The 27,912-nt window shown below is 35.7% G+C and overlaps 4 protein-coding genes across 5 annotated transcripts; 1 reads left to right on the top strand and 3 right to left on the bottom strand.

Moving 5' to 3' along the window:
* The first annotated feature begins 2,586 nt into the window (after positions 1–2,586).
* On the top strand, positions 2,587–3,809 carry LOC111792901 (dormancy-associated protein homolog 3-like). 2 transcript variants are annotated; one of them, XM_023674524.1, is made up of 3 exons: positions 2,587–2,773; positions 2,908–3,072; positions 3,424–3,809. In XM_023674524.1, the coding sequence occupies exons 1-3, from the start codon at positions 2,659–2,661 to the stop codon at positions 3,528–3,530; spliced, it is 387 nt and encodes a 128-aa protein (XP_023530292.1). In that variant the 5' UTR covers positions 2,587–2,658; the 3' UTR covers positions 3,531–3,809. The 2 variants fall into 2 exon arrangements, with proteins under 2 accessions (XP_023530292.1, XP_023530291.1); XM_023674523.1 differs by having other exon boundaries at positions 2,590–2,773; positions 3,420–3,809.
* A 1,054-nt stretch (positions 3,810–4,863) lies between these two features.
* LOC111792863 lies at positions 4,864–8,645 on the bottom strand. The gene is made up of 7 exons (XM_023674468.1): positions 8,239–8,645; positions 7,824–7,942; positions 7,670–7,735; positions 7,282–7,479; positions 6,428–6,546; positions 6,168–6,273; positions 4,864–6,019 (listed from the first exon to the last, which is right to left on the bottom strand). Exons 1-7 carry the CDS (start codon positions 8,459–8,461, stop codon positions 5,414–5,416), a joined length of 1,437 nt encoding a protein of 478 aa, XP_023530236.1. The 5' UTR covers positions 8,462–8,645; the 3' UTR covers positions 4,864–5,413.
* A 6,847-nt stretch (positions 8,646–15,492) lies between these two features.
* On the bottom strand, positions 15,493–17,409 carry LOC111792892 (REF/SRPP-like protein At3g05500). Its single transcript, XM_023674513.1, has 3 exons — positions 17,167–17,409; positions 16,815–17,042; positions 15,493–16,181 (listed from the first exon to the last, which is right to left on the bottom strand). Exons 1-3 carry the CDS (start codon positions 17,203–17,205, stop codon positions 15,720–15,722), a joined length of 729 nt encoding a protein of 242 aa, XP_023530281.1. The 5' UTR covers positions 17,206–17,409; the 3' UTR covers positions 15,493–15,719.
* A 4,663-nt stretch (positions 17,410–22,072) lies between these two features.
* LOC111792876 (heavy metal-associated isoprenylated plant protein 36-like) lies at positions 22,073–23,998 on the bottom strand. The gene is made up of 3 exons (XM_023674489.1): positions 23,816–23,998; positions 23,676–23,751; positions 22,073–23,386 (listed from the first exon to the last, which is right to left on the bottom strand). Exons 1-3 carry the CDS (start codon positions 23,870–23,872, stop codon positions 22,335–22,337), a joined length of 1,185 nt encoding a protein of 394 aa, XP_023530257.1. The 5' UTR covers positions 23,873–23,998; the 3' UTR covers positions 22,073–22,334.
* Between the last annotated feature and the right edge of the window lie 3,914 nt (positions 23,999–27,912).

Here is a 27,912-nt window from a genome sequence, read left to right as displayed (position 1 = left end):
AAAAATAAATATCATTTTCTTTACATGACTTTCATGTCACATCTTATCCTCATCAATCTTGAAACCAATGTAGTGTGAAGTTAAATAAATTATAATATTAATTTTGGGGTCTCATTAAAATATTAATCCTTTACTACTCGTAAACTATTTATGTAAAACGAACGAACAAAAAAAAAAACGTTAGTAAAAAATTACTTATGAAGCTCTGCCGAGAGGCATCCAATAGTGAAAATTTTAATTTGAGAATTCAACTCCAGATTAGATTCAAGGTGATTCTAGAGCTCTCAAAGTCGGTGGAGACTTGGGTTATAAATGAAGGGGAGCTCAGACGAAGAGGCTAATTTTTAGGGGTTGTTCTAAGCCCGTAACTTCTTCCATGATGAATCAAAAACCCTATGGCTAGCTTCTAACTCTTTCTTGACACTCCCTCTATAATTGTGAAGAAGAAAGCAGAGGGAGATAACCATTGTGCAAGGCAGGGAAAGTAACGTTGAGTTATTGCACCTAGTCTATACAAGTCTTTCCTCTGTTTTGAGGTTGTAGACAATGATGTGGCCGATTCACTTGAACTAGCCAGGTCACCCACACTGACCCAAATAATTTTTTTATTATTTAACCTACTTTCAATCAATTCTCACTTAATTCTCTTTGGTTCCTTAATGTCCACGCCCTATAGGTTCTATACAAGGAAATTTGGTCCCAAACGGAATGAGTATGTAACTAATTTTGTATTTCCTTTAGAAATACTTGTAGGAGCCTCTTGTTATTACATATGTCGATACATTATGTATTGTTACCCTCGTGGATATGCACAGATGCAAAGATAAGCAGACAAAGATTACCCAAGCTCCCTCGGGACATAGGAGGAGGTCAGATAGGAACCTCTCTAGGATTAAGAAACATTTTTGTGGATGCTTAGATAACCATGGATAGACTCACAGTTCGGGAACAACAGCATGCCCTTAGTGACATTAATTGTCTTTAGTATGCAATACTACAATATCATCTTAGGGATAAACTAGCTAGAAAAGAATCACATATTGATAGATGGTAACGGCGGTGTAGTGACCTTTAGACCCATGGCATGGGCGAGTTTCATGTACAAAGACATTCAGCGATGTAGAGCGAATAGTGTCATAATAAGTTCAAGTGATTAGGAAATTTAAGGATGTGATACCGGAGGAATTGTCAAGGATGTCTCTAGTTAGAGAAGTTAACTTTGGAATCGAGCTGGAACAAGGAACTGCGTTAATCTCTAACCCACTCTATAAAATGGCACCAAAACTCAAGGAGCTGAAGGAACAATTCAAGGGCGGCTAGATAAAGACTTCATGTGGCCCAATGTATTGCCTTAGGACGCTCATGTTTTGTTCGTAAAGAGGAAAATGGATCTATGCATCAATTCATAGATTATAGAGAGTTAAACAAAATCACCATTAAGAACATGTACCCACTACCTAAGATAGACGATTTGTTTGATTAGTTATAGGGTGCAATAGTATTCTCCAAGATTAACTTGAAGTTAAGATACCGTCAAATGAGGATCAAAGAGGACATTTGACTTCAAGAGTCGTTATGAACATCATGATTTTATAGTTATGTCTTTCAACTCAGCCTAATGCCCCTACAGTATATTTCATAGTTATGTCTTTCAACTCACCTACAGTATTTATGTTCATTTTAGTGCGAGAGGGTGAAGTCTATATAATTACATCTTAGAGCTTAAGTATTATTGATCATCTGATAAACAATTTGTTTATAATTCAACCACAAATTAAGTCTCCCTCTAGCTAGCGTGAGGGTCGAGCTCCATAATTTAAATTTTGAAATCAACACTTAAGAAAACTACTCATCTATCTAATGACCGAAGAAGTAAATTTCATCTCGTAAGATGTTCCAAGTTCCTATTTAGTCAAGTCTGTAAAATGATAGACACATATAATTGACTTCAAAGTCATTCCCGCCCATGCAAATCAAAGAGCAAGCCTTCACAAACAAGAGTTCATAACTCACTTAGGATTAAGATCAAGTCGCATATGACTATGATGTGAAAAATTAATTCTCAATTAATTAATTTATAAAAGGAGATTAAATATTTCTTAGTCCAGATTTATTCAAATTTATTGGATAAATAATTTGATTCAAATTATTCACGTGGAGACATATGAGTGGGGTTATCTTATACAATGAATTTATATAAGAGTCGATCACCTCTCCTTATAAAATTTTTAATTCAAAAGATTAATATTAAAATAATAATTAAATTGAGAGATTTAATATAATATTTAATATGATTTATGAGCAGCCACAATTATCCTTAAAAAAAAAAATAATAATAATAAATAAAGTAATAAGCAGCCACACTGAATTTTCGAGTCACGTGAGATGACGTCACAGGGGCCCATCTCCCTGACTTTTGGCATCACCTTCTCTCCTCGTCGATCTTATCCACAATACGTGCCGATTCAATGGACTTGCCACGTCACCATTTCCCTCCTGGATCGAATCCAACGGTTTAGATCTTTCAACAAACATGTTCGACATTTAACGCCCTCCTCCTCCTTTTAACTCACTCCACCGCTCCCCTATCGCCTCACTCTCTCTCTGACCCTTTTCTGATCGGAACTCTCTCTCTCTCTCTCTCTCTCTCTCTCCGCCATGGGGCTACTGGACCAGCTGTGGGACGACACGCTTGCCGGACCGATGCCGGACTCCGGTCTGGGAAAGCTCCGCAAGCACCCATCCTTCACTTCCCGGTCCACCGCCGTCAAGGGTACGCCGCCACGGACCATAATTTAAAACCACAAATTTCATTACAAATTTCGCTTTATAAAAATTTGAACTTTAATTTAATTAACTTCAAAAGAATTTAATTAACTCAAATTTGGCTTTAATGGTGTTGGGCAGAATCCAATGGGAAGAGTTACGGGGAAGGAACGCCGCCGTCCTCGTCGGAGGAGCCACTTAAAGTTTCCAGACGAATTATGATCGTAAAGCCGCCGGGTTATCAGTACGGTTCGCCGCCGGTTTCGCCGGCCGGCTCCTCCACGCCGCCACTTTCTCCTTTTTCCGGTAATTTCTAGAGCCTTCTTTCTGTTAAAGCTGAAAACTATAATTACATTATCGGCGGAGGGAGGCGGAGTTATCCACAAAGTGAGGAGATCTGGACCGGTTTTTTGTCGTTTTGTGGAGTTGTCACTTTATCCGTGGACAATACATTCCGAGTAGTAATAATTAAGTGTGGGATGTGAAATGACTATAATACCCTCCATGCATGACTTAGTCTTCCTATGCCTATTCTATTACTTATCCAATAAGTTCATAATTTTTGTTTTACGTTTAATATCATTTGTTTAGAGTTTTTTTTTTTTTTTTTTTTTTTTTAATTTTTGTTGACAAATTTTATCAATATTATGGAGGTAGAGAATCATTCCGATTTCGAAGAAGATCGACGTCAGATGCTTACGAGAAGACGACAAGCGAAGTCGGACCTCGGACTCCTACTTCTCCTTATGACATGCGAGATATGATATGATATGATATGATATGAACTCGTGATCTTCTTCAGCTTGATGGGTCGATGATGGATGATGACTATGATGTAATATGAGTCTTTAAATAGTGTTAGCTTTTTGTTGAGAAATGTCGAAAACGGAGTCGTGAGCTTATGTGTGTAATAGTTCTAATTACGTGTTTGGGTTTGTTATGAAGTGTGTGTGTGGGCATGTTGTTGTGTATATGAATGAGTGATGGGAAGACAATATCTTTTTAAGAATAATTTTAATTTGATGTGATTTATTTTAATTCTAGAATTAAATGAAGCATTATTTTAGGGTTTTAATTTTAATTTAAGAGAGTGTATAGAGATAGGATAATTTTAAATTTAAATCTCGTATATAAATTATTTTTCAAGTATTTTCTTAAAATACAATATAAGTATTTTCTTAAAATACAATATATTGGAGTTTTCTTCCGACAATAGTTACAGTTATGTTATATAAAATATAAATGCTTTGAAAGATGCAGTTTTTTTTTGTACGACCTCAAATAGGATAGAAAGTTTGTTAGGTGCCACAGCATTGCTAAGGTGTTTATATGAACGGATAATTTGACCCATTTGGATTGAGATTACTCAATCCAAAGTGTTTATATCACCTCATAATTTGACCTACTCAATCCAAATTACAAAGGTCGGGTTAACTAGACTTAAGTTTTGAGAAATTAAAAATTTTTGGGTCTGTTTCTCGAGTTTACTTTTGACTTAATTCTACGGTACTTCTTTAATATGTATTATATTATACTTGTTAAAAGACCATTCACTTGACTCATTCTACTAACATGTGTGTCATATCAATTTTGTGTTTAATTGGTCATTAACCGACAAAATCGAATGCTTAAAGTCTTAGTAGACATAAAATTGAATTTTATATCAAATAAACCAATCAATTTCTTAATACATTAAAAGAACCTATTATACACAACTTAAAAGTGAGGAATCTATTATAACAAATGCACTCGCACTTCTTTTTATGGGAAAAAATATCATAACCATTTTAGGGAAAAAATTCTAGTGCTACTGTAGTATAGAAAAACTTTCATGCTACCTTCATTGTTTGAACTAGTAACAGCATTTTAGAATAGCAACTTCTCACTAAAATTAGGTAGCTACTAGAGAACAAAAGTTGATGGCAATAATTTATACCTTTACAAGCAGTCTCTAATGTAAACCATCTAACTTATAGAAAGGCTAATTAATATCAATATTTATATCGTATTGTAAAATATATATATATATATATATATATATATATATGTGCCTTAGTCCCATCTCATGCATGAAGAGATTGGAACACAAAAATCAGAAGCATATAAACACTATTGGGCTCATCATAACTTTACCAGACAGAAGACTTCGGAAATACTTGCATCAAATCTTCAGTCTAAAAGATTGGGCCTCAAATAAGAAAGAAAATCTCAATGCAAACACAGCATGGCAGGGGGAATAATCAAATCTACTACTATTCTTATTATCATTATGGATAGAGCCTATAAAGCAGAGAAGAACATGGAAAGCTTGATCATACCTTGATGTACAAGTGGCTTAATGTCTCTACCTTTTTCATTCAGATTGAGTAGACATAGAAACCATTCTTTTTCTTTACTTTTCGGCCTCCAGCTACATTAGTTCTGAATGCCAACTTGATGCAAAACTAGAAAACCAGAAACCAAAATAACATGACCAAATCTTACGACTTAAGATCTGCTGCTGATTGCATTTTGTCCTGGGTACAAGTAGTTACTCAGAAGAACTTGGAAGCAACACGTCATAGTTTGAGAAACTTTATGATCTTGATGCCAAATTTTCATCATTTTTTTTACAGGAGGGACCAGCTGAATGGTCGATCATTAGAGGTCATCTCATTAAAACAGCCAGATTGTTGTAACTTGTGATGTTAACGAGAGTACCACTGCCACGTTGCAAATTGGCTTCTACAAATCGTTTCCATGCCTTTAATGGCCTAATTGTCTCGCCAAATTCAGAGTTGCCTTCTGTTCTACAATTCTTAAACAAGCCTCTTGCTGCAAAACTCATGAACTCGGTAGGATCGATATAACCACGCATTCTTGATATAAGTCCACCTTCTCGAGATAGACGCATTCTGAAATACCAATCAGAAACAGGTCGTTCTGCTGAGGAAACATCCAAATCAGGCTGGGTTTGAGTTTCGTGCTTTGTGTGAGAACTGTAGTCAATAGAAGTTGAGCTACCAATGCCAAATGACTCCCAATCAATTTGCTGCAACATCATGGCTGCTCGTTCTGTGCTACTCATTGAATTATTTTTCATATCTAATGCACGATCGTAAGCTAGTTTTTCTACTTGAATTTTCATTTCGTGCAACCGATTTCCAACTCTCAAAGCAACTGCATCATATAACTTTCCCCTAGAGACCTTTTGCGCACTTTCAGAGTTAAGTAGATCCTCAAATTCAATGGGGTCCCCAATAATAATTGTCACCTGAAGTTTCCATGTAACAACCACAAGGATATTTAAGAAAGGTAAAACAAATCATTCGAAAAACGTAAGTACGCGTGTGTGCGTGAAAGAGAGCGAGACTTATTAATAGAAAAAATTTGACAAGCACCCTACTATTAGGAAGACCTACCGTCTTTCCAATCTTTGGAATTTTAGCTCCAATAGGCATGATTTCTTGCATACCCGTGTGAACAAATGGAATAACCGTAGGAATAGTATCTGCATCTAAAATCAGCCTGCCATGATATTGATATAGAATGATAAACAGGCTGAGCTTAAACTTCAAAATTAGAGTCAATAACACTTTGCAGAAGTTCCCAAAAATCTGGATCTTCAAAAATACTTCAAACCCCATAATTATAAACCAGAAAACAGTTCCTCAGATCTCACCTTCCAATGCCTCTTTTTGAAGAACCCATTGTTTTTCCACCATCTCGAGAACGACTCCCCTCTGGAAATATGTGAACCCACCCTCCAAGATTTAATTTTGAAATAGCCAAGTCCATACCCTGAGCCATCAAGACAAAGATAAGGCGAGAAAACTAACAAGCAGATGAAAACTACAATCCAAATTAAATTATGCCAAAACTTCAACATGAACTCAATCCATGCACATACCAATTAGACCATATGACTTTTTTCCCTACATTTTACTTTAAGAAACGTGGAGTTCTATCCCTCCAAACAACTTTATCTAACAGTAAAAGAAAACCGACAGATGGAGGAAAAAAAGGATCTGAACATTTTGATAACTAAATTCTTTATTCACATCCCACGATTATGCGCCCTAGGTAATGAGATAGGTATTCAAGAAGGAACAACAGGAAAAAGAAAGAATAAGTCATTTACACTTTCCATAATCCTTCTTTTAGAGAAGACTACTGACCAAAATAAAGAACTGATTTTAAGAACCTAGATATGCCAAAAATAAAGGGAAAAATCAGAAGTCAGAAATGTTCTTTTAGAAGAAAAATGAAATAATACAATGGGCATAAAAAAAATTAAAAAAGAAAAAAAGAAGACGAACATAATTAGAAAACAAAAGTTCTGTCACTCATTGCAAAGCTTTACTCTGATTAAAGACGATAAATAAAGCCTTCAATCATGTCTACAAAGAAGAAATAACCATTCAAGGAAACCACAAACATCTCCACCACATTTCAAATGATAAACACCAGGTATTGCAACAACTGTGAATAAGATTTCAAAGCCAGTATTAAGATAAGTTGAAAAGGCCACAATACCTTTTGATAGATACCATCACCACGGGCAACTGGCAGGACTTTCACAGTACTAAAAAATGCAGAAGTGACAGGATTGCTAAAACATCGATCACTTGCACATAGAGTCCATCTCAAGTTTTGGGCATCAAAAAGTACACTAGGAGGAAGCAGTGCTGCAATTACGAACGGGTCATCTACAGAGGCCACATGATTGCTAACCTAAAAAAACGGGGAGAAAAATACAGTGCTCTATCGTTACCACAATATTCAAGTATCACACAAATGCAAATATAATACTATATGCTAAATATTCCAGTTTTGAATTCTTCAAGGTTGCCAATGTAACTAGCAAAACCAGGAGGAAGCATCTAAAAATGCAATGACAAAACCAATTCATAAAGATGCTCACTGTAACAAGAGGTTGGTCCTTGGGTCTGTGCAGCACAGCCTCGTGTAGTTTCTCCAGACCGTATACCTATAAGAGAAACCAAATGATCAAAACAGATGGCAACAAAAATGAGCAAATAAAAAAGAAAACCTCAGACTTCACTCATTTTTAGCACCTGCACGCGATTCAAACCATGCATAAACACATGGCAAACATTGCCAAGAACAGGAACAGCTACGGCCTGAAGCATCCGAAGAATGACCGATTCTTCTCCATCACTGAAATCCTTGCTAACTGTCTCCATAAAAAATTAAACCACTCAGCTTTTGCAGAAGCCACAACTCAAAAGAAATCACTTCACGAACAATCTCCAGTGTTTAGTAAGACACATATTAACATACAATCGACTAGTTGAAACGAAAGCCTAAAGGCATCTATTAGAAATCCCTAGGCCGAAACTACAGATTCTTCAAGAAATAAATTTCGTACACTCGTACAAAGCGTGAAGTTCCAAGGAAACTAACTAAACAATAAATCTGACTAAAAAGCACAAGCAACCAAGGAAACGATGGAAAAAAATAAAAAGGCACCTCGCTTGCGATAAAAAGCAGTGGAAGAGGGCAAATCATGGCGAAAATCACGAAACCTCTGAAGCCAAAGACGGAGGGTGAAGGAGAAGTAGCCATCGGAGAATATGGCCGGTTTCAAGCGATGGTTGTCGACAACAACACGGAAGCGATCCCTGAGGCGGAGCTGCAGGGAGCGAGCCTTGTTCTTCCAGAGATCAGTCCGGTCAAGGAAATTCACAGCCATTTCACAGAGAGGATTCAAAAGCAGAACCGCGATGGATGAAAGCGGAAATTAGGGATTTGATAACAGAATCTGAGGGTTTGATCGGAGAAGGAAGAAGGCGGCGAGACTAGGCGAGGAGGGGTTTTTGTTGCGTGTGTGTAGCGATACACCTGTTTTCCGATCCGAGTCATCGGTTGCCTTCACTTTCACGTTATTACTTTATATCCATTTTCGGATTTTCAATAACAAATATCCATAATTAATTAATATAAATTCAAAATATATTTTTTCATTAATGTCCATTATTTTATTTTATTTTATTTTATTTTATTTTATCTTATTACGAAAACAATTTCTTCCCATAAAAAATCAATATATATCTTTTAAATTTTACCTTATACCCTAAACTTTGTCTTAATCGTATATACACAATTTCATCGCTCTAAACTAAAAAGGCTCTGAATCTTTGGAGGATGGTGTTTAGGGTTGTTCATATGACTCGATAATATAACTAATTCTGACTACCCAACCCAAATCATAAAGGTTAGGTTGAGTTAGATTTTTTATCCGTTTGGGTTGAGTTAAATTTTTGAAAAATCAAAAATTGAGGTCGATTTATAGATTTTTGTTGGGTTAATCGGTCCAACCCAAAAATGAGAATATTTGACGTTTGTTACCATGTTTGTGATAAGTTGTGACTCGTGAATGTTTGATATTTGAATTTTATAAAATTTTGGTTATTAATGCAACATATAGTGTGAATAAGTTAATAACACCACAGCCCAACCTAAAAATAGAGGGTTAGGTTGTGAACTTTAATTAGGTGGCTCATTAACCTTAAGTTCTGGGTGGGTCCAAAAGTTTTTTTTTACAGGGGTGTACATTCAACCCGACAACCCGGACCAACCCAACCCGAACTATAGGGGTTGGGTTGGATTAACATTTCGGGTAGGGTTGGGTTCATTTTTCTGAACCCGAATTGAATCGGTTCGGTTTCGGGTTCGTGGGTAAAATCCTCCGGTTGACCCGAGCCAAACTCAAATATATAAAATATATTAAAAAAACTTATGTAAAATAGGTTTGTTAGAGTGATACTTATGTAAACTCACTGAGTAGACTAAGAGGTATCATCCGTCTATGAAGACTCACACTCAAATCCAGGAAAAAACAACCGTTATATATGTTCATAAATTATGCATTTTTTCTTTTTATGTATTTAATTTTTTAAAAATATTTTACTAATTAATTATTCATAAATTATATGTGTATAACGATTAAAGATAGACAAGTAATTATGTTCTATAGACAAGTAATTCTAAATTTTAGTTTAAATATATTTATCATGATTCTAATATATTTATTTTCTATTTTTTGGAACGTTATTATATTTCTAAATTTTAGTTTTAATATATTTAAAAATAAACTTATAATTATAATGTATTTATTTTCTATATATATATATATTATTTTTTTAATAATTTAATTTTTTTTGGTAAGTTGAATGTTCACCAATTATGTTCTAATATATTTATGTTATATTTTTTTAATTCTAGTTTTAATATATTTAAAAATAAATTTGTAATTCTAAATTATGATGTATTTATTTTCTATTTATATATATATATATATATATATATATATATATATATATTATTTTTCTAATAGTTTAAGGTTGAAGTCAGCCTAAGTTTACTCTAAAATATTTTTATATGTTTTTTTTTTGTTATATATAATATTTTTAGATTAATCATTTTTATTGTTTATTTAATTTCATGATATATCTTTATATTTTTTCTATTTTAACCAATTTTTTAATTTTTAAGAAATGTCCGTACTTACCTTTTTTTAGTTTTATGACATGTTGAACTAACATGTCACAATTTTCACTCGAACTATGTTAATATGTTACAATTTTCGCTCGTTGTTTTTTATTGAATAATTATGGATTGATTTGTGTTTGTAAATTTTTAATATATTTTATATAAGATTGTATCCGAATAATTATAAATTGGGGATGAATAAAACTTAAAATAATAATAATAATAATAATAACCCAACCCGAACCCAACCCGAAAATAGAGGGTTGGGTTGGGTTGGGTTGGGTTGTGAAAAGTTTCGGGTTGGGTTGGGTTACCAATCTAACTAACCCGAACTTTTTGGTTGGGTCAAAAAAATCCCTCAACCCGACCCAACTCGGACCATGTACACCCCTAGTTTTTTCCAATCCAACCCAACTCACATGCACCCTTAATGGCGTTGAAAAATGTTAGAAGTAGATTATACGACCTCTAATGGCTATGTATTTTATTTTAAAGTCATAGAGCATAAGCACTCATATTTGAGTTACACACGGTAATAGTCTAAGTTCACTGCTAGCAGATATTGTTCGCTTACCTTCACGGTTTTAGAATGTGTTTTCTAGGGGGAGGTTTTCACACTCAGTAATGTTGCGTTCCCTTCTCCAACCAATATGGGATCTCACAATGGATTATATTAGTAACCTTTAAATTTTCATACAAGAGATAACGTTAAATTGTAAAGAAAATAATCAAAATTATTATTATAAATTAAATAATTAACTCCGAGGCTTTAGGACATAAATCTTATCAACACGTCCGACTAGAATACAAAGTCATCCTCATGCACAAAATGCATAATAGTAATGGAGTTCAACTCAACAATCATTTAAACGAACACCCGTCAACCAAAAGGGGGAAATGATGTCGGCACAACAGTTGAGAAGAGATCTTATCCATGATGAACTTACGTTCGCTACCATTGTCGTAGTTGAAGAGAGGAGTTGAGTGAGCTAACTCCAACAAAAATCTCATGGTTGCTACAGAACACCGCAACACAAGATTAGAAAGTCAGACAAAGTATTTGTCTCCACCTGGACAGATAGATCACAAGATTGATTTTATGTTTTGTAACGACCAGAAATTTTCTACTTAATTTAAGGTCGCTACTCTATACATACCATAAACATTGAATGCGGAAGACTTCATTTAAATTCCATAAAACATAACCTTTAACTTAAAAACACAGCCATGGACTTACGTGTTTCGAAAACATCTTTAAAACGACACAATAAAAGACCCGAAATAAAATAAATAAGCGTTTAAGTTTAAAACATCCTATTCTATCCTAAGTCTAAGAAAATGAATACCACTATCCTATGCATGTGCCATGATCTCGAGTTGCGATGCCGTCGTCAGCCGTACAGGAATGCCTTGCCTTAACCTGAAAAATGTAGTAGCACATGGCTTGAGTATTTAAAGAAATACTCAGTAAGTGACCCCACTATTGGGGTTAAATGCAACAATCACATGCAATAAAATGATGGGACCTATCTTTCGTTTCGTTTCATTTCGTTTCGTTTCTTTTTCGTTTCGTTTCGTTTCATTTTCCCTACGGTGTAATCCTAACAGGTAATCGTGGACGTGTACCATATACTCTACACGCAGCCCATACGTGCGAGTATGGGCTCACCAGCTAGTTCGCACACCGCTGGGCCACTGTCCCTAGCCGGTGGGCATGCTCTGGGGGCCCACCGGGACCCGTTAAAACTAGAACCGTCACGGCAGCGCTATGCAAAGCATAACGATCGTTGTCCTGCCATTGGATGTACGCGTCCGTACCCTCGTGATGGGATAGGGGTATCCCCCCAAATGCATGAGCACACAATATGCATGAGGTCCCACTAGTCCTACAGTTATCATTAATGAACATAACCCCCTGTCACGTTTTCATGCTTACATGTCATTCTCATTCTCATTTCTTTACATATCATACATATTCCTAACAGGGTTATGTTTCATGCAATTTACCGTATTTCATGTCATACAATTCATGCAGTTACATTCAAATATTCATACAAACAAGCCATAATCGTTCAAGGACCACACATCGTTACATGCATTACACATCACATCAGACTAAAAGCATACATTCACGTTCACATAACTACGTACTTAAGCACCATAATCTAGCATACAATGCATCATATCATAAACAAGTCATAACGTAAACACTTCATAGTCATATCGTTCTCTAACTTACCATAGCCTTAATATTCTTATACCTATCACAGACATATCATTACGTGACGTACCTTAGTCATATCGTCACAAGAACGTACCCTAATGCTATCGTTCTATCAATCTATCACAAACCTAACCCTTTCTACCAATAACCTAACCGTATTCTTTCACCATTCTCTCCTATCCATAGCACTTCGGTGTGTAACCTAACTCTAACGTTTCATGAACGTATCTTACTCCTATCGTTACATTTCGTTTTGTGCATCCTTCTCGTATCCTATCTCAAACATCTCCTAGAGCACATCGTACGATAATTATTATCATACAATCCACATATTATATAACATAACATAACATATAGGAAGCATATCGATCCACAGACAATTCACACATATCAATATATATGACACGTGCAGAACCACAGGGCACGTGTCAACATAAAAAAAAAACCATGCCGATAGTAAGGTCACTTACCTGGATAGCTTAAGTCGTTGTCACAAATATATCTTTAATGAAAGTTCAATTCCGTCCTTTGAAATCCGAGTCAACCTATATGAGCTCATGACATCAGTTTCAATTTGAACTCTATAAAATTATTTCCCTAATTTACATTGCCCAATAGTAAAATTCTGATCTTTTCTGTTAGACAAAATTTAAAGAATCTCACTACCCTCTAATAAAAATTGTGATGTTTTCTGTTACACAAAATTGGAAGGAGCTCACTGCTGTTTGATATTTCGTTTTATTGTTAAATACTGTTTAACAAATCTTTCCTTAATCTCCCTCTCTCTCTCTCATCTTTTTCATTCTGTAAATAGGTTCTAAAATTGGGAGGAGCTCCCTGTCGTCTGATATTTACTTTTATTGTTAAATACTGTTTAACAAAATCTTTCCTCAATCTCCCTCTCTCTCTCTCTCATCCTTTTGTTTTTCAATTGTCTAAACACATATTACTGGTCAATTTTAAGTACAGACTACGATCTTTTAGTTTATAGATTTGCCACCTAAAATTTTATTGAATCGTATAATTAAAATGCTAACAAAAATCTAATAATTGTATATGGGATCTGATTATTACAGACGGTTAAGATAGGAAACAAGATTTGATCCTAAATTAATTTCTTATCACCATAACTATAAAGGAAAAGGAAATATGAGATAGGATTTTACGGTAATAACTGACAAAAATCTCTAAATCTGCAATCACGGAAAGCCATTGTACTTCTTCTCAGATCTGACCATTGTTGTTTTTCTGTTTCTTCCTTTTTCTTTTGGCAGGTGGGATGGATCGAGGAGAGATAATTGATTTTTCTGTTTCTTTCTTTTTCTTTTGGCAGGTGGGATGGATCGAGGAGAGATAATTGTGGGAAGGGACAAAGGAATAGTGGAGAGAGGTGGGGAATGTTTTTTTTTTTTTTTAATTCTAATTTTAATTAATTAATTAATTAATTATTATTATTATTTTAACTATTTTTTATAAAGTTTTTTTTATTTGTTTATTTCTTTATTTACTTTTCGGCTATTACATGTTTGGTTGTGTTCTATAGTTCAACACCAATTAAATGACTTGTTAAAAGTTGGTCCATTAGACCTGCAAATATTACTGTCAATGGTCACCCAAATGCTCGAAAGAGACCCTAAGCTAACATCTCTGCTAAAGGGGGGAGACAGAGACAAACCTCTTACGCAACTCATGTTTACTCGGGAAGACCATCTAGACAGATGAAGAGAAGGGTCGATCGAAAGCATTGACTACGACAATTTCAAAATGGAGAAAGAGTTATGATCAAGTTGATGTTAGATCAACTTTGATTTCAAGACAACAAAAACCAACGACCGGTGCAAAAGCATTATGGACCAGCTAAAGTCATTAGAAGGTTGAAAAGTTATCATATAGGGTCCAATTGTTCTCATGGATAGTTAGGTTTTACTATTTCTAGTGTGTAAATACGGGGTGTATGACTATTCACTAAAATCATGTTTATACTCGTCGGAGCTAGAATGCCGAGGGGATGTGACTAGTTGTTAGTTTTTCCTACCCGAGTTATATGCTATTATGAGTTATTGTTTATTTTCTTTTAGCCTATAACATTGTTTTCTTGCAAATTGATTTCAATGCATTTCTTTTCTCACGTTTTCTAAAACACTTTCTCTCAACGTGAATGAGGCTTGATCATACGTCCAATTTCTGCGACTTGTGATTTTCATACAACTAATCATACAACTGATTTATTTCCTAAGTTAGAACAAATGTTGTACAATTGCTGTTCCGCTACTACAAAAGTGCAATTGTGACACTCAACACCACTAGGGAGAACCTTTTAAATTGAACCCAGTAGGCAGACACGTGTGGAATTCGGCCATCGTTCTAAGAGCAAAATCCTCCTCCATACTTATAAACTTACCCTAGGGCCTTCTTAGGGACCACAATGACTCTACGCACAACTAGCCAAGGTTGATGAGAAAACTAGACAAACATAAAGTACCCGAAAATCCTTAAATTATGAACCATAAGAGAATTAGGGCACTCCTTATAGGAGGTATGTACACGAATTATGTAGGCATTTGCTTGAAAAGTTAGCAGACTTTAAGCAACAAATTTAGCCAACTCTAGGAGCAATATGAGCATACAGCTTCAGATTCTGTGTATAAGAACGAGTTCGGCTAGATCCTACCAGTAGGTTACTTACTTAATACTTTTAATACTCACTCTTGCTACCATTTCTTTTTTAAGATCACTTATCATAGTGGAGAACATGTTGGACAGGCGACTTTTTTAAGATCACTTATCATAGTGGAGAACATGTTGGACAGGCGACTGTGGGGGATCTATCATGTCTTTCATCCTCCTGCACTAGAAATTGTAACAGCTAAAGTCTACCATCGATATTATCCACTTCAACCTGTTACATATGGCTATTAGCCTCATGATAAGCTTTCACACCTTATAAAAAATATTTATAAAAAACATTTCGTCCACCCATCCAATATTATACCTAAGTAGGAAGAAAGTTAATCTGAAACAGAGACTACAGGAATTAATTAAGCCTTCAAATATAATATCAAACCTGTGTAACTAATATCTCTTATCAAAGAAGAAACATAAAAGCCATAGCTATATCTGAAGCCAAAACAACACAAGGCTCAGAGAGGATGACAACCACCAACATATAAGTGTGCCTCCATTCAACAAAAACATTCATAATGTGTTATTTCGAAACCAGGAAATCCAAGGACTCTCAATTCACCAAGGGCTCCATCTCAATTCTGTCCTTGCTGAACACTTTGGCAATCCTCTCAGTAGGGACCAACGGAAGGTACGAAGAGACCTTGTAGCCCTTCTTGGAGGTGCTTTGCACGGTCTCGTTGTATTTCTCGGTGCAGTACACTGCAGTTGGCAAGATGGCTTGTGCGACAGTGGGGAAAACAGGGAGCTGGTTGAGTCTGTGCCATGCCGAAGCTGCGCATTGCTCGGCCTTCGGCTCGTATTTGGAGTAGAGTTGCTTAGCAGTTGGCTCGTACTTGGCATACACAGATTTCACAATGCCAGAGACAGAGTCTTTAAGGCCAGTGTGTCTGACCTCCAAGGCTACATTTCGGGCAATTTCAGGCGCTTGCTGTGCAGCAGACATGGCCTGCGATGAGGCTTGCTTGATGGTTGGCGGTACATGGCGATCGATCTTGGTCACCGACTCGTCAACCTATACATTAACAATCAAAGAACATAAGTTTCTCAGTGTTTTAGCATTCAACGTTTTTGGTCTTTTGCATCATTCCAAGGGGAAAGAACTAACAATACAAAATCCTTTTTGCTAATCTCAACCTCAATCCTGTAAATTCTCAGTTTTCTCATCACGTTCTTCCATTAGAATTCGAAATGCACACAAAATGCTACCTAACATATCAACTTTGTATGAACAAACTGATTTGAATTCCATTCTGATATTTCTACTACAAAATTGGTATAATCTTCATTTGATCCTTGGAACTTTTTTAGAAAACATCCATTTCGATTCTTCTAGCATAAACTCAAATAATACTCAACCTTATACATGTAACATGTCCATATTGAACAAAGATACTTGAAGCCATGCCAAGGGAAAGTATGTTTGGAGTTCAAGGACCAAAACGAAAAGTCTACAGTATATTAGGAATTTAATCTCCACAGAAATTCATTTAGACTTTCCATAGAATTACTTAATTGAGAAGTTTTAATCCACAGGCTGAAATTGATAATTGACCAAAGGCATCTGATAAATCAATCCGAGAAGAAACCGAAGAGAAATTTATATGAAGAACATGCATAGAACAGTAACAGAAGAAAGAAAACCAACCTTGCGATCGACGAACTTAAGAACCTCAATCGGAACGCCGTGGAACTTATTGTACAAAGGACCGACAACAGACTTCACAGTGCCCTCGACAGTCTCAACGCCGGGCCTCAGTGGACCAATCCGGTTCTTCGCATAGCCATAAACGTTGAAGAAACACTCCGTCGCTCGAAACGCCGCCGTTTGAACAAACTCCAAATACTTCAGCCTCTCCTCCTCTGCCCTAGCCGCCTACACAAAATCCAATCAATCAATCCTCACAATCTCAGAAAACAGAAATTCCGCACAAAATCGACAAATCCAATTAAATCAATAACACAAACCACAAGAAATTCGAGTGATGAGAGAATCGTACCATTTCTTGGTGCTGCGACGAAGGATTGGAATCAGCCATAGCGAAAAAACGTGGGGGAAATTCAGAGGAGCTTGAGATTGAAAACGGAAGAAAGATGCGATTAGATGATTGATTTTGTAGGGAAATCGAAATGCTTAGCGATAGAATCGATGGAAGAGGAAGAGGAGAAGGAAAGGGAATTTATAGGGGAGAAGAACGCAGGTTGAGAGTCGGTCGAAACGGACGGCCATGGTGGAAACTGGAAGCTTAATGGGAGCGTAGATCTAGAAAGTCAAATGGAAGACATTGACTCTCCCTTACGCGTCGTTCACTTCGAGGGATCCGATACGGATGGTTCTAGAAAGCGTGCGAGTTATTTCCTTTTCTTTTTTCTGGGTCCCACCAAAAATAAATAAATAATTAGTAGGGTTAATTTTTTAAATATAAATCAATTTACGTACATATATTTAATTTCCAACATTATTTTTTATATTGTAAATTTAATTAAGTATTTAAATATAAATAAATAAATATTTTGAGAACTAACGTGACCATCTGGACCCATCCAACCCGAGAAAATTTATGGTTGGGTCAGGTTATGTTCATTAGTTAATATCAGTTGTTTGAGTTCAAAAATTTATGATCCGAACAATTTGGTTAAGTCTAAAAAAAATGTCTCAACTCACACTACTCAATCGATTGAGACCTCTATTTTTGTCGTTTTTTTTTATTTTTTTAAAACAAAATATTTGAATTCTAACCAATTCTAAAAATAAAAATAAAGTTTTTTTTATTTTAATAAAGTTTTTTTTTTTTTTTTTTAGTTTTCAAGGTAAAAAATAGACAACAAAATAACAAAACCCAAGTGAGAGTAGTTTGAAAGGCCGTTAAAAAAACAAAAAATAACAATAATCACCTAAAATTTCAATTTTTTTTTTTTTTTTAAGAAATCAATAATTTTTAAAAATGTCCTATATTTAATAAGTTTTCAATTTCATATTTAATAAATTTTAAAAAGAAAATACTTTATTAGGTATAAAATTAAATTTTATATTTAATAATATCGTAAATTTTCCGACTTTATACAATCTCAATTTTCAAACATCAAGACATTTTGTCGACATGTCTGGTTGATTCTTTGCACCCTCTATCTTCTTTAAACACATATCACCATCTACTAACTTAGAAGTGAAATAGTATCGTTTTCTTATGTGTTTTGTCTCTGAATGATAGATTGGGTTCTTCATTAACTGTACGTCACTCTTACTATTTGTATAAAGAGTAAGTATAATCGTCAGATTATGTACTTTAGGCTTACAAAGAATCTAGTAGATGAACTGTAGATGGTCAAGAGTGAGTTTGAAATTACGAGCTCAAAGTGTATATGATGACACATAATTGGAGAAACATACTGAAGTGTGAGTTAATCGTAACACTTTACGCCTCCTAAATATGAAAAGTCAAGCTTTAGAGATAGTTGACTATCATACTCATGGTAAATTAGAAAGAACTCAATGATGACGGTTAAATAATGAGTTCATTGGTTCGGGAACTCAATATGAGCATACTTGATATGAAAGAATACTTTTGTAACGACCTTAAATTTCCACATACTCAGAGTCGCTATTAACGTCTCATGCTCATCTATAATGCGGAAATATAACTCTTACATGAACATAGTTGATAACGTAAACTTCAAAAAAACGTTTAAAACAACTTCTTCTCTGGAAAACACAGTCATGGTCTTACGTGTTTAAATATGAAATACTTAAATTTAGAGAAAACAAAAACAAATACAAAATAATTTAAAACAATGAAATGCAAAACAACCTATTCTAACTTAAGACTAGAAATTTAAATATGAATCTACCGTATGTTTTAAGGGTTAGACTTAATTGCTAGGAATAGAGTGAAGGGTGGCCAAGTGTTTATTTCAGGGCAAACCCTAGACGTGGGTTTGATAGTTGTAGACATGAATGCTTTTGATAAAATTCTCGGGATGGGTTGGTTAGCCTAGAATCATACCAGCATACGTTGCCGTATAAAGTAGTTTTTTCATTGTCATCACTAACCAACTTCAAGTTCAAGGGTACTTGTACGAGAATCACCCTCAAGATAGTTTCCATGATGAAAGCAAAGAGATTAATACAACACAGAGTTTGGGGTATATTGGCTAGTGTTGTAGATATAAGGAGGGAAGATGTAAAACCCGAGCCCTAACGAGAAATTTAAAACTTGATTTTTCCTTTAAAGTCGAAATTATGAGATTTTATTGAGAGTTTTAGAGATCAAATTTTGAGAGGAGGGAAAACAGAAAATACCTAGAAAATTCTCAAAAATTCAAGATAAATATAGATGGCAAATGCATAGATGGCAGCACATGAGAGAGCGATTTCAGAAATTTTGAAGCTTCTAATATACAGTAAAGCTAGCTCGGGAAGACACTCGTCATCCAAGTAAGTAACCGAACGGACTTTAGGTAAGTAATACTTGTAGGGATCGCTAGAACGTGTTAACATGCAAACATTCCTTTGCACCTAGGGATTGGTTAAGCCGAGGGGCTAACCCAGAATGTCCTGGAATTGAAAAATGGAGTTTAAACTGCTTGGACGCTCTAAGAACCTAGTAGGCCTCCACGATGTCTTATCATAATTTAAGTAGCTTACAAATCACGAAACTAGTTGAGTTATTATTGAGCGTAGAGTCGGGTCAGGGTCGATGCTCTGATCCCATGAAATTGGTTCTTGAGAATAACTAAGGATTACATGGGTAGTTAGCTCAAGGTATGGACCCCTATTGAGTGTAGAAATAGGCGAATTGTAAACCAGCGTGGTTGGACAATGGACTACACAGGTAGGTGCCAGGATGAGAGCCTCTATTGAGGGTAGAAATGAGTCAAGGCTGACGTCACGACTTTGTAAATCGATCATGGAAGATATCAGAGACTACACGGGTAGGTGGTTTAGTATGAACACGTCTATTGAGTGTAGGAACGGGTCAAGGTCGACACCGTGACGCCATAAACCAGTCTCGAAGAGGGATTAGGGACTACACGGGTAGACATCAATGAGGAATCAATCGAAACTTTGAGACCTACATAATAGCTAAGAGCATTGTAAAGGGTGAGTCCGAACTTCTTATATACTAAAGGAAAGCTGTAGGAACCCACTAGGAGAAGAAAGCGATAACAACCTACAAGTAGNTTTTTTTTTTTTTTTTTTTTTTTTTTTTTTAAGTAGGGTTGAGGTGGGGAGGTGCTCGAAAGCTACACTATCAAAGAGGGGTGTTGTTATGGAGCCTCAGTCCGTTTTTTTGTTCTGTCTTACCATTTTCCCAACATCCTCTTATAATTGGATTTAGTATTTTATTTAATGGTGTTTTTGAATGTTTTTTTATTTATTTAAATTTTATTGCATTTTATTTTTTATTTTATTTTACTTGTATTTTTTATTTATTTTCGTATTTGCCTTTTTAGTCTCAATTCGAGTTTCAAACCCTCGAAAATCAGGTCGTGGCAGAAGAAAAGTCTCTGTTAGCGGTATCAATGGTATACTATTTTTCTAATGTGTTCTTAGATGATTTACCAGGAGTACCCTCGTCCCGAGCGGTAGATTTATGCATAGAGCTTGAAACGCGTACTTACCTATTTCCAAGACCCCATACCGCATGACACCAGNGAGGGTAAAATAGACATTTTCCAAAATAAATGAAAATATTTATAAAAAAAAACTCAATGTACTGCAAAACTTGCTAGATTAGGGCTTGGTCCACCCCAACACATCTTATTCGGCGCACTCATGTTATTTGTCAAGAAAAATGGTAGATTAATACATTTGTGCATGGATTATAGAGAATTGAATAAAAGAACGATAAAGAACAAATACTCTCATCCTCATATAGAGGACGTATTTAACTTACTTACAGAAACGACAATGTTTTTCAAGATAGACATCCGTTCAGGTTACTATCCGACTATGATCACGGGTTTTAAAGGATGAGGTTTTAGTGGCCCCCACAAATGTGGACGCCATCACTTAACCAGGAAGGAAACTTATCAATTAAGAAAACTTATGGACGAAGTCATATATTTATAAATTTGTTTTTTAAAAATATAAATAAAAAAATCAATTAGTTATCGAACCAATAAGAATGTTAACTGCATCATATAAGTTCCAATAAAATTAACTTAATATGTAGCGTTCCAAATTATTCAATAATAACGAAACGAAGATCAAAGAATAATACATCAAAATGGGCGCTACCATATGATGGTAATATGAATTAAAATTAAATTCCAACCACTCCCGACTAAAAAAACCATTACATGGTAAAAATATTTATTAATATATTTTTTTAATTTCTAAATTTTCATATTTATATTTAATTAAATGGTAAAAATATTTAATAGGTTTCTAAACTTTAGACGGTATATTTATTAAATTCTTAAACTTAAAAAATGTCACGTGAACATATAATTAAACAGGTTCAATATTTGTTTTTAATTGGATATTAATTTTTTTAATTTTGTGTCTAATAAATTTGTAAATTTAAAAAATGGTCAAATAGATCACAAAATTGAAAATATATAGGTAGGGTGTACATTCAACCCGACAATCCGGACCAACTCAACCCGAACTACAAGGGTTGGGTTGGGTTGGATTAGCATTTTGGGTAGGGTTAGATTTATTTTTTTGAACCCAAACTGAATCAGTTCGGTTTCGGGTTTGTGAGTAAAAGCTTCGGATTGACCCGAGCCAAATTGAAATATATAACATATATTAAGAAACTTATATATCATTAATAGCCACAAATTTATAAATCACATCAAACATTAATAAACACAAAATCTATAAATGACATAAAAANGTCATGGACTTACGTGTTTCGAAAACACCTTTAAAACAACACAACAAAAGGCTAAATAAAATAAAAAAAAAAACATATTTATAATTTAATCTAAAGAAAAGATAAAGACTAAAGTGCAGCTTTAAAAGAAGTACACTAAATAAAGCTAAGCACAATAACCCACAAAGTTGTTCTTTTTTTTTCCCTTTTCTTTTGTTCTTTTCATACTTTATCCCTCCATATACATCTATATTACAATTCTACCCCCAAATACTCATACAACTTGTGCAAGTTTCATGTCTTTTCGATGTCCAAAATTGTCCAAACAAGCACAATTTTTATTCTCACATCACCGTGCAACCACTGGGATTCTCCTCGCTAAAGAAGTCGAATGGATTAGACGTCGGAGAGTTTGATAGTTCTGTCAATGGTTGTGGTTGTGGTGGTGGTGATGGTGGTGAAGCGTTTCTTACTGCAACTGAATGTACATATGAATATGGCAGTGGCTCGACATAGTAAGGACCGTAGGTGGTAGTTGGGTGTGTCGTATTGTAACTCGTCACGTGAGTTGGTTGGGATGAGATTGTGTTATAACTTGCCATGTGAGTCGGTTGGGATGAGATCGTGTTATAACTTGCTATGTGAGTCGGTTGAGGTGAGATCGTATTGTAACTCGCTACGTGAGTCGGTTGGGATGAGATCGTATGTACTGGATGGTAGTATGGTTGGTTAAATGGAGGGGCGTGATTGGATGATGGAGTTGGATCATGATGATGGTGATGATCATGAGGAGTGGCTGATCCTATGCTGCCAGGTGGAGGAACTACCTGTGGAACCTCCACATCTCCGACAACAGCGCCGCCGCCTCCTCCGCCACTCTTCTCTTTCTTCTGCCCTTTCCTCTTCTTCTTCCTCCCTTCTCCGCCGCCACCGCTGCTTGCCTCGATAGCTACCGCACCGCCACTTGCCCCACCAGGTTGAGTCTCACCGGCGATATTCTTATCACCACCTCCTCCCGATGTATGCTCCACAACTCTTTCCACGGTGGCGCGGCCAATCTTCGCCGCAGCTCCGTCTCCATCGTTGCCCTGGGCAGCTCCACTAATTCCACAGTTTTCCTCATTTTTTGATGGGACTGGCACTTCTTTCGCCGGAGCCTCTGTTTCCGTGCTCTGTTTCTGCATTCCGCCGTCGTGCACGGCGGCGCTGGTTACAAAGACAGGGATTTCCATAGCGATTTGCTTTTCTTTGATGTTTTTATAGATGGGTATTCTTTCTGGCCATGGTTCTGCGTGCTTTCCTGCCTTGATTAACCTTTTAATCAATGTTTGTTCGTCTATATTCGTTGTTACTGTGACTTTCTGCTGCTTTCGATCGATTTCTACTCCGTGAACTCCTGTAATTGTGGAGATTGAAGAACACCCAGATGAACAACAATGGAAATTTTCGATTTTTTAAGAGAAAACAATGAACAAATTTTGAGGAAGGGCAAGAAATGTGAAGAAATGAAGAATTTGATGAAAGAAATTCATGTTAGAGGAAAAATAAGGCATACCCAGATGAGGAAACGAGAGGAATTTTGAATTTTTAACAAAATAAATGAAGGAAAAACAGAGGAAATTAAGATTTGAGTAAAAGAAAGCGATCAAAATGTAAAGAAATGAAGAAAAAATGAAGAACAGTACCATGAATATTATGGAGAATCTTGATCACTTTCCTCTTGCAACCTTCACAGTGAATGGAGACTCGCAACAAACATGTCTGCAAAATTTTAGCAGAAAATAAGAAAGATTTGAAAATGAAGAACAATTCAAGAACATTTTACCTTAGAGTTGAAGGGTTCTGAGGTCGCTTCGAAGTCTTTAGCTTCTGGTTTTGCCATTAGCAGCTCAAGAATGGAGCAGAGAGAGAAGTATTGATCAACAGTTATGGGCTACAAGGTTATAATAAACAAAAGAAAAAGAAAGAGAAAAAGAAAAAGGAAAGTCTTTTTGTTTTTTTTAAGAAAAACATGTTCTTTGGGCTGGCAAATGTATGAACTTGAATGGGGTTTCCTTTATTTTGATGCTTTTTCATTCTCTTTAATTTGTTTTGTTTTTTGTTTTTTTTAATGTAAATAGGTATGGGGACAAAAAATATAATGTTTTTTTTTTTTTTTTGGTACCATTAAAGGAACAACTTTTCATACTATAATGGCTCTACACATCTCTTTAATCTCAATTAACAATACCTATGAACCTAAACATAATTCCATTAGGGGGATTATTAATTTGATTTAAAATTTGCATTCAAAATCTATTATGAAAATATAGTATATAGCACATATATTTAAGGGGGTTCGTATGACTCGAGAACTCAATCAATTTGGACTACCCAATACAAACTATAAAGGTCGAGTTGTGTGATATCTCACATTGGTTGAGGAGGAGAACGAAACACCCTTTATAAGGGTGTGGAAACCTTTCCCTAGAATACCGGTTTTAAGCCTTGTGGGGAAGTCCAAAAGAAAAAGTCCAAAGAAGACAATATCGGTTAGCAGTGAGCTTGGGTTGTTACAAATGGTATCAGAGCCAAACACCAGACTATGTGCAAGCGAGGAGGTTGTTTCCTGAAGGGGATAGACCTGAGGCGGTGTGCCAGTAAGGACGGTGGGCCTCGTAGGAGGTAGATTTGGTGGGGTCCCACATCTCTTGGAGAAAGGAACGAGTGCCAACGAGGACGCTGGCCCTGAAGGGAGGTAGATTGTGATATCCCACATTGGTTGGGGAGGAGAACTAAACACCTTTTATAAATCCTTGAGAACAATATCTACTAGCGGTGGGCTTGAGCTGTTACAGGTTGGGTTAATTTTTTTTCGGTTTGGACCCGACCAGTCTGAAAAAAATGGGGTTATAACTCAACCCAACCATACTCTACTTTTAAGATTATTATTAATATTAACAATATTTGATGTTTGTAACTGATATTAGTGATGTGTTTGCTATTTAGGAATTGCTCCATAGATCTCATCGATAATGTTTGATGCTTCTTGGGTCTTCTTTGGCCACTGTGAAATCACGGATGAATTGCTGAGTATCTAGATTTGATGACAAAATATGGGGATGACTTGTGTTTAGGGGTGAAAGGCAAACCAAGATCAGATATAGCTAGCTTTCTGCGAAATCTATTCCAGTAGTGTAACACACTACTAAATTAGTTTTCACGGAAAACTAATTTAGGGCAAGTAGAGCGTATGATGTCGTTGGCCCGAGGTAGAGCATTCAATGGACTAGGGGGGTCCCATTTCGTCTTACGGGAAACTCCAAATACAAGCCTAGATAATTTGTATATCCAATAGAAAGAAGTATTCACGAGAGAAGAACAACCCAACAACCCGACCCATAGGTTAGGTTGTGAACTTTATTTGGGTTGTTCAGTTCACTAACACAACTAACCCGACCCATAGATTAGGTTGTGAACTTTATTTGGGTTGTTTAGTTCACTAACACAACTAACCCGACATTTCGAAGTGGTCCAAAAAATTTCTCGACCTCTACATATATCATTTCTTTTACTAATATTCTCTATATATCTATCATAAATAACGAATCTTCTAGAATAAAGGTGGTTCTTGATTTTATTTGTTGTAAAGTTGTCAAAATGAGCCAATGATGTGGCAAAAGAAATGAGCTTAAAATAATTAATGTAATAACTCATATTATTCTAAATGTTTTCTAATTTTGTGTCCTTTCACGATTAAATAAATTATTATTATATAAATTTATTCCAAAAGTTTCATGAATAAAATTACAGATAAGCTTTTAATAATTGTTTCAATAATATTTAATATTTGAAAATTCAATTCTCACACGCACCGATCTGAATTCGTTATTAAGAATCAAGGAAGTTGCTTAGAACCACGAGGACATTCATTCTCGACTCTTAGATCATTCAAAACCATCAAGAATCAAAGAAAAACGTGAGGTAAGAATTTGGGAGATCTAAGAGGAATTAGATTCTGAATTTTTGATATTTTGTTCTTAGATGTATTTCGCTCCTTTTCCATGAAGAAAGCTAGAGTTGAATCAGACTTGAAAGAGGAGTTTCTGTGAACCTCAAGAAATGGTAAGAACGTGATTTTCTGCCAAATTTAAGTATGTTTATTTCCTTTTGTAGTTAATCATTAATTATTAGAAAAATATCTATGTAAACAAAGATTAAAACTCTACAACTTTAACGAAGGAAACAAGTTAATTTGAATAATGTAGAAAAAGTTATGAAAACCCATCAAAGAGAACACGTGTTAGCCACAGAATCGTGAAGCACGTATGAGAAGGAAGGGAATGAGTGTCGATCAAACATAATTCATGGAGAAAAGAATTGAAAATTGTGCTCAGATGGGATTGAACAGCCGTCAGGTACATGTGAATATCTGTGGAAGAACTGCATGACGTGAACCATCGACCCAATCTGACCACCTAGAGACTCGTGAATGCGCCCTTGATACACGCGCGTGTGAATTCGTGCATATGGAGCCTTTTGCATACGTGATTGGTGTGTGACATGCGCTTGAATTAGGGCTTACGAAAGAAATTTCATAAATCTTGGAGCTTTTAGCATGCATAAAAGTTAGCTCAGGAAGTCATGCGTCATCCATGTAAGTAGTCACACGAATTTTAGGTAAGTAATACTTGTAGAGGTCGCTAGGACGTGGCTAGCATGCGGGCGCATATCATAGGTGGTTAGAGTAGGCATGTTTAGGACTTTAGTGGGCAATCTTGAATAAGTGAACAATGTTATTACGTAGAATTACGAAAATGCCCCTATGAATAAAATTTAAATTGCATGCCTATTTTAATGCTTTATGTTGTGATAGAATGGAGGATGAGATATTGTGATTTGTGCACCAAGTGATTGATGGATGTCATCTACTCGTTGGGTTTCCTTGCATGTTTCTAGTTTATGGATTTTGTGCTTAAGTGATGGACAGAGATATCTATCTAATAAGTATGCATGAATGTTTTGAATATGTTCCTCGTGCTTTAAGTGATCGACGTGATTATCTCCCTAGTAAAGCATGCATGAGTGAATCAAGTTAAGAATAGGACGGTAGAGCTTGAGCAGTTTTTAAGTTAACTAAGGACAATACGTTTCCAATAGACTAAGCATCCTAGGATCGTGAACGGCGATTAGAATTCTAAGCTTAGGTGCACTCACAAAAATGGTTTAACCCCAAGCGACCTGGAAACACGAGACGAGACTTAAACAGCCTAGACGCCCTAAGAACCTAGTAGACCTGAATGACTGCAAGGATGACTTAGAAAGCTTAACAAATTTTTTTGGTAATAAGAACGATGTAACCAAAACCTCTATGGTTAATTGAGCAACTATTTTATGTGGGGGCAAATCAAGGCTGAAGTCGTGATTTTATGAACCGCTCATAAGGAAGGACTTGGAGCCACATGGGTAGCTAGCTCTTCTANAAAAAAAAAAAAAAAAAAAAAAAAAAAAAAAAAAAAAAAAAAAAAAAACATGGCTGACGTGACGATCCTCTAAATTGGTCTCGAAGAGAGACTTTGGATTACACAAGTAGTTCCTTAAGAATCAAGGCTGATGCTGTGATTCTGTAAATCGGTCCTGAATAGGGACTTGGTACTACACAGATAATTGTCTTAAAGCGAAGTGTTTCTAATTGTATGTAAAAACATGTTAAGGCTAATGCCACGATTCCATAAATCAGTCTTGAAAGAAACTTGGGACTACATAGGTAGATATCTAAAGGTTAGTGTTTCTAATGTGTGTAGGAATGGGTCAAGGTTGACACCGGTTACTATCTTGGAGAGAGACTTGAGATTACCCATGTAGATAACTAAGGGTGAGAGATTCTATTGCATGTGAGAACAGGTCAAGGCTGACATTGTGACTCCGTAAACTTGTCCGGAA

This window comes from Cucurbita pepo, chromosome LG04 (genome assembly GCF_002806865.2).
Source record: "Cucurbita pepo subsp. pepo cultivar mu-cu-16 chromosome LG04, ASM280686v2, whole genome shotgun sequence".
Classification (NCBI taxonomy): Eukaryota; Viridiplantae; Streptophyta; class Magnoliopsida; order Cucurbitales; family Cucurbitaceae; genus Cucurbita; species Cucurbita pepo.
This window is presented reverse-complemented; position numbering and strand designations above follow the sequence as displayed.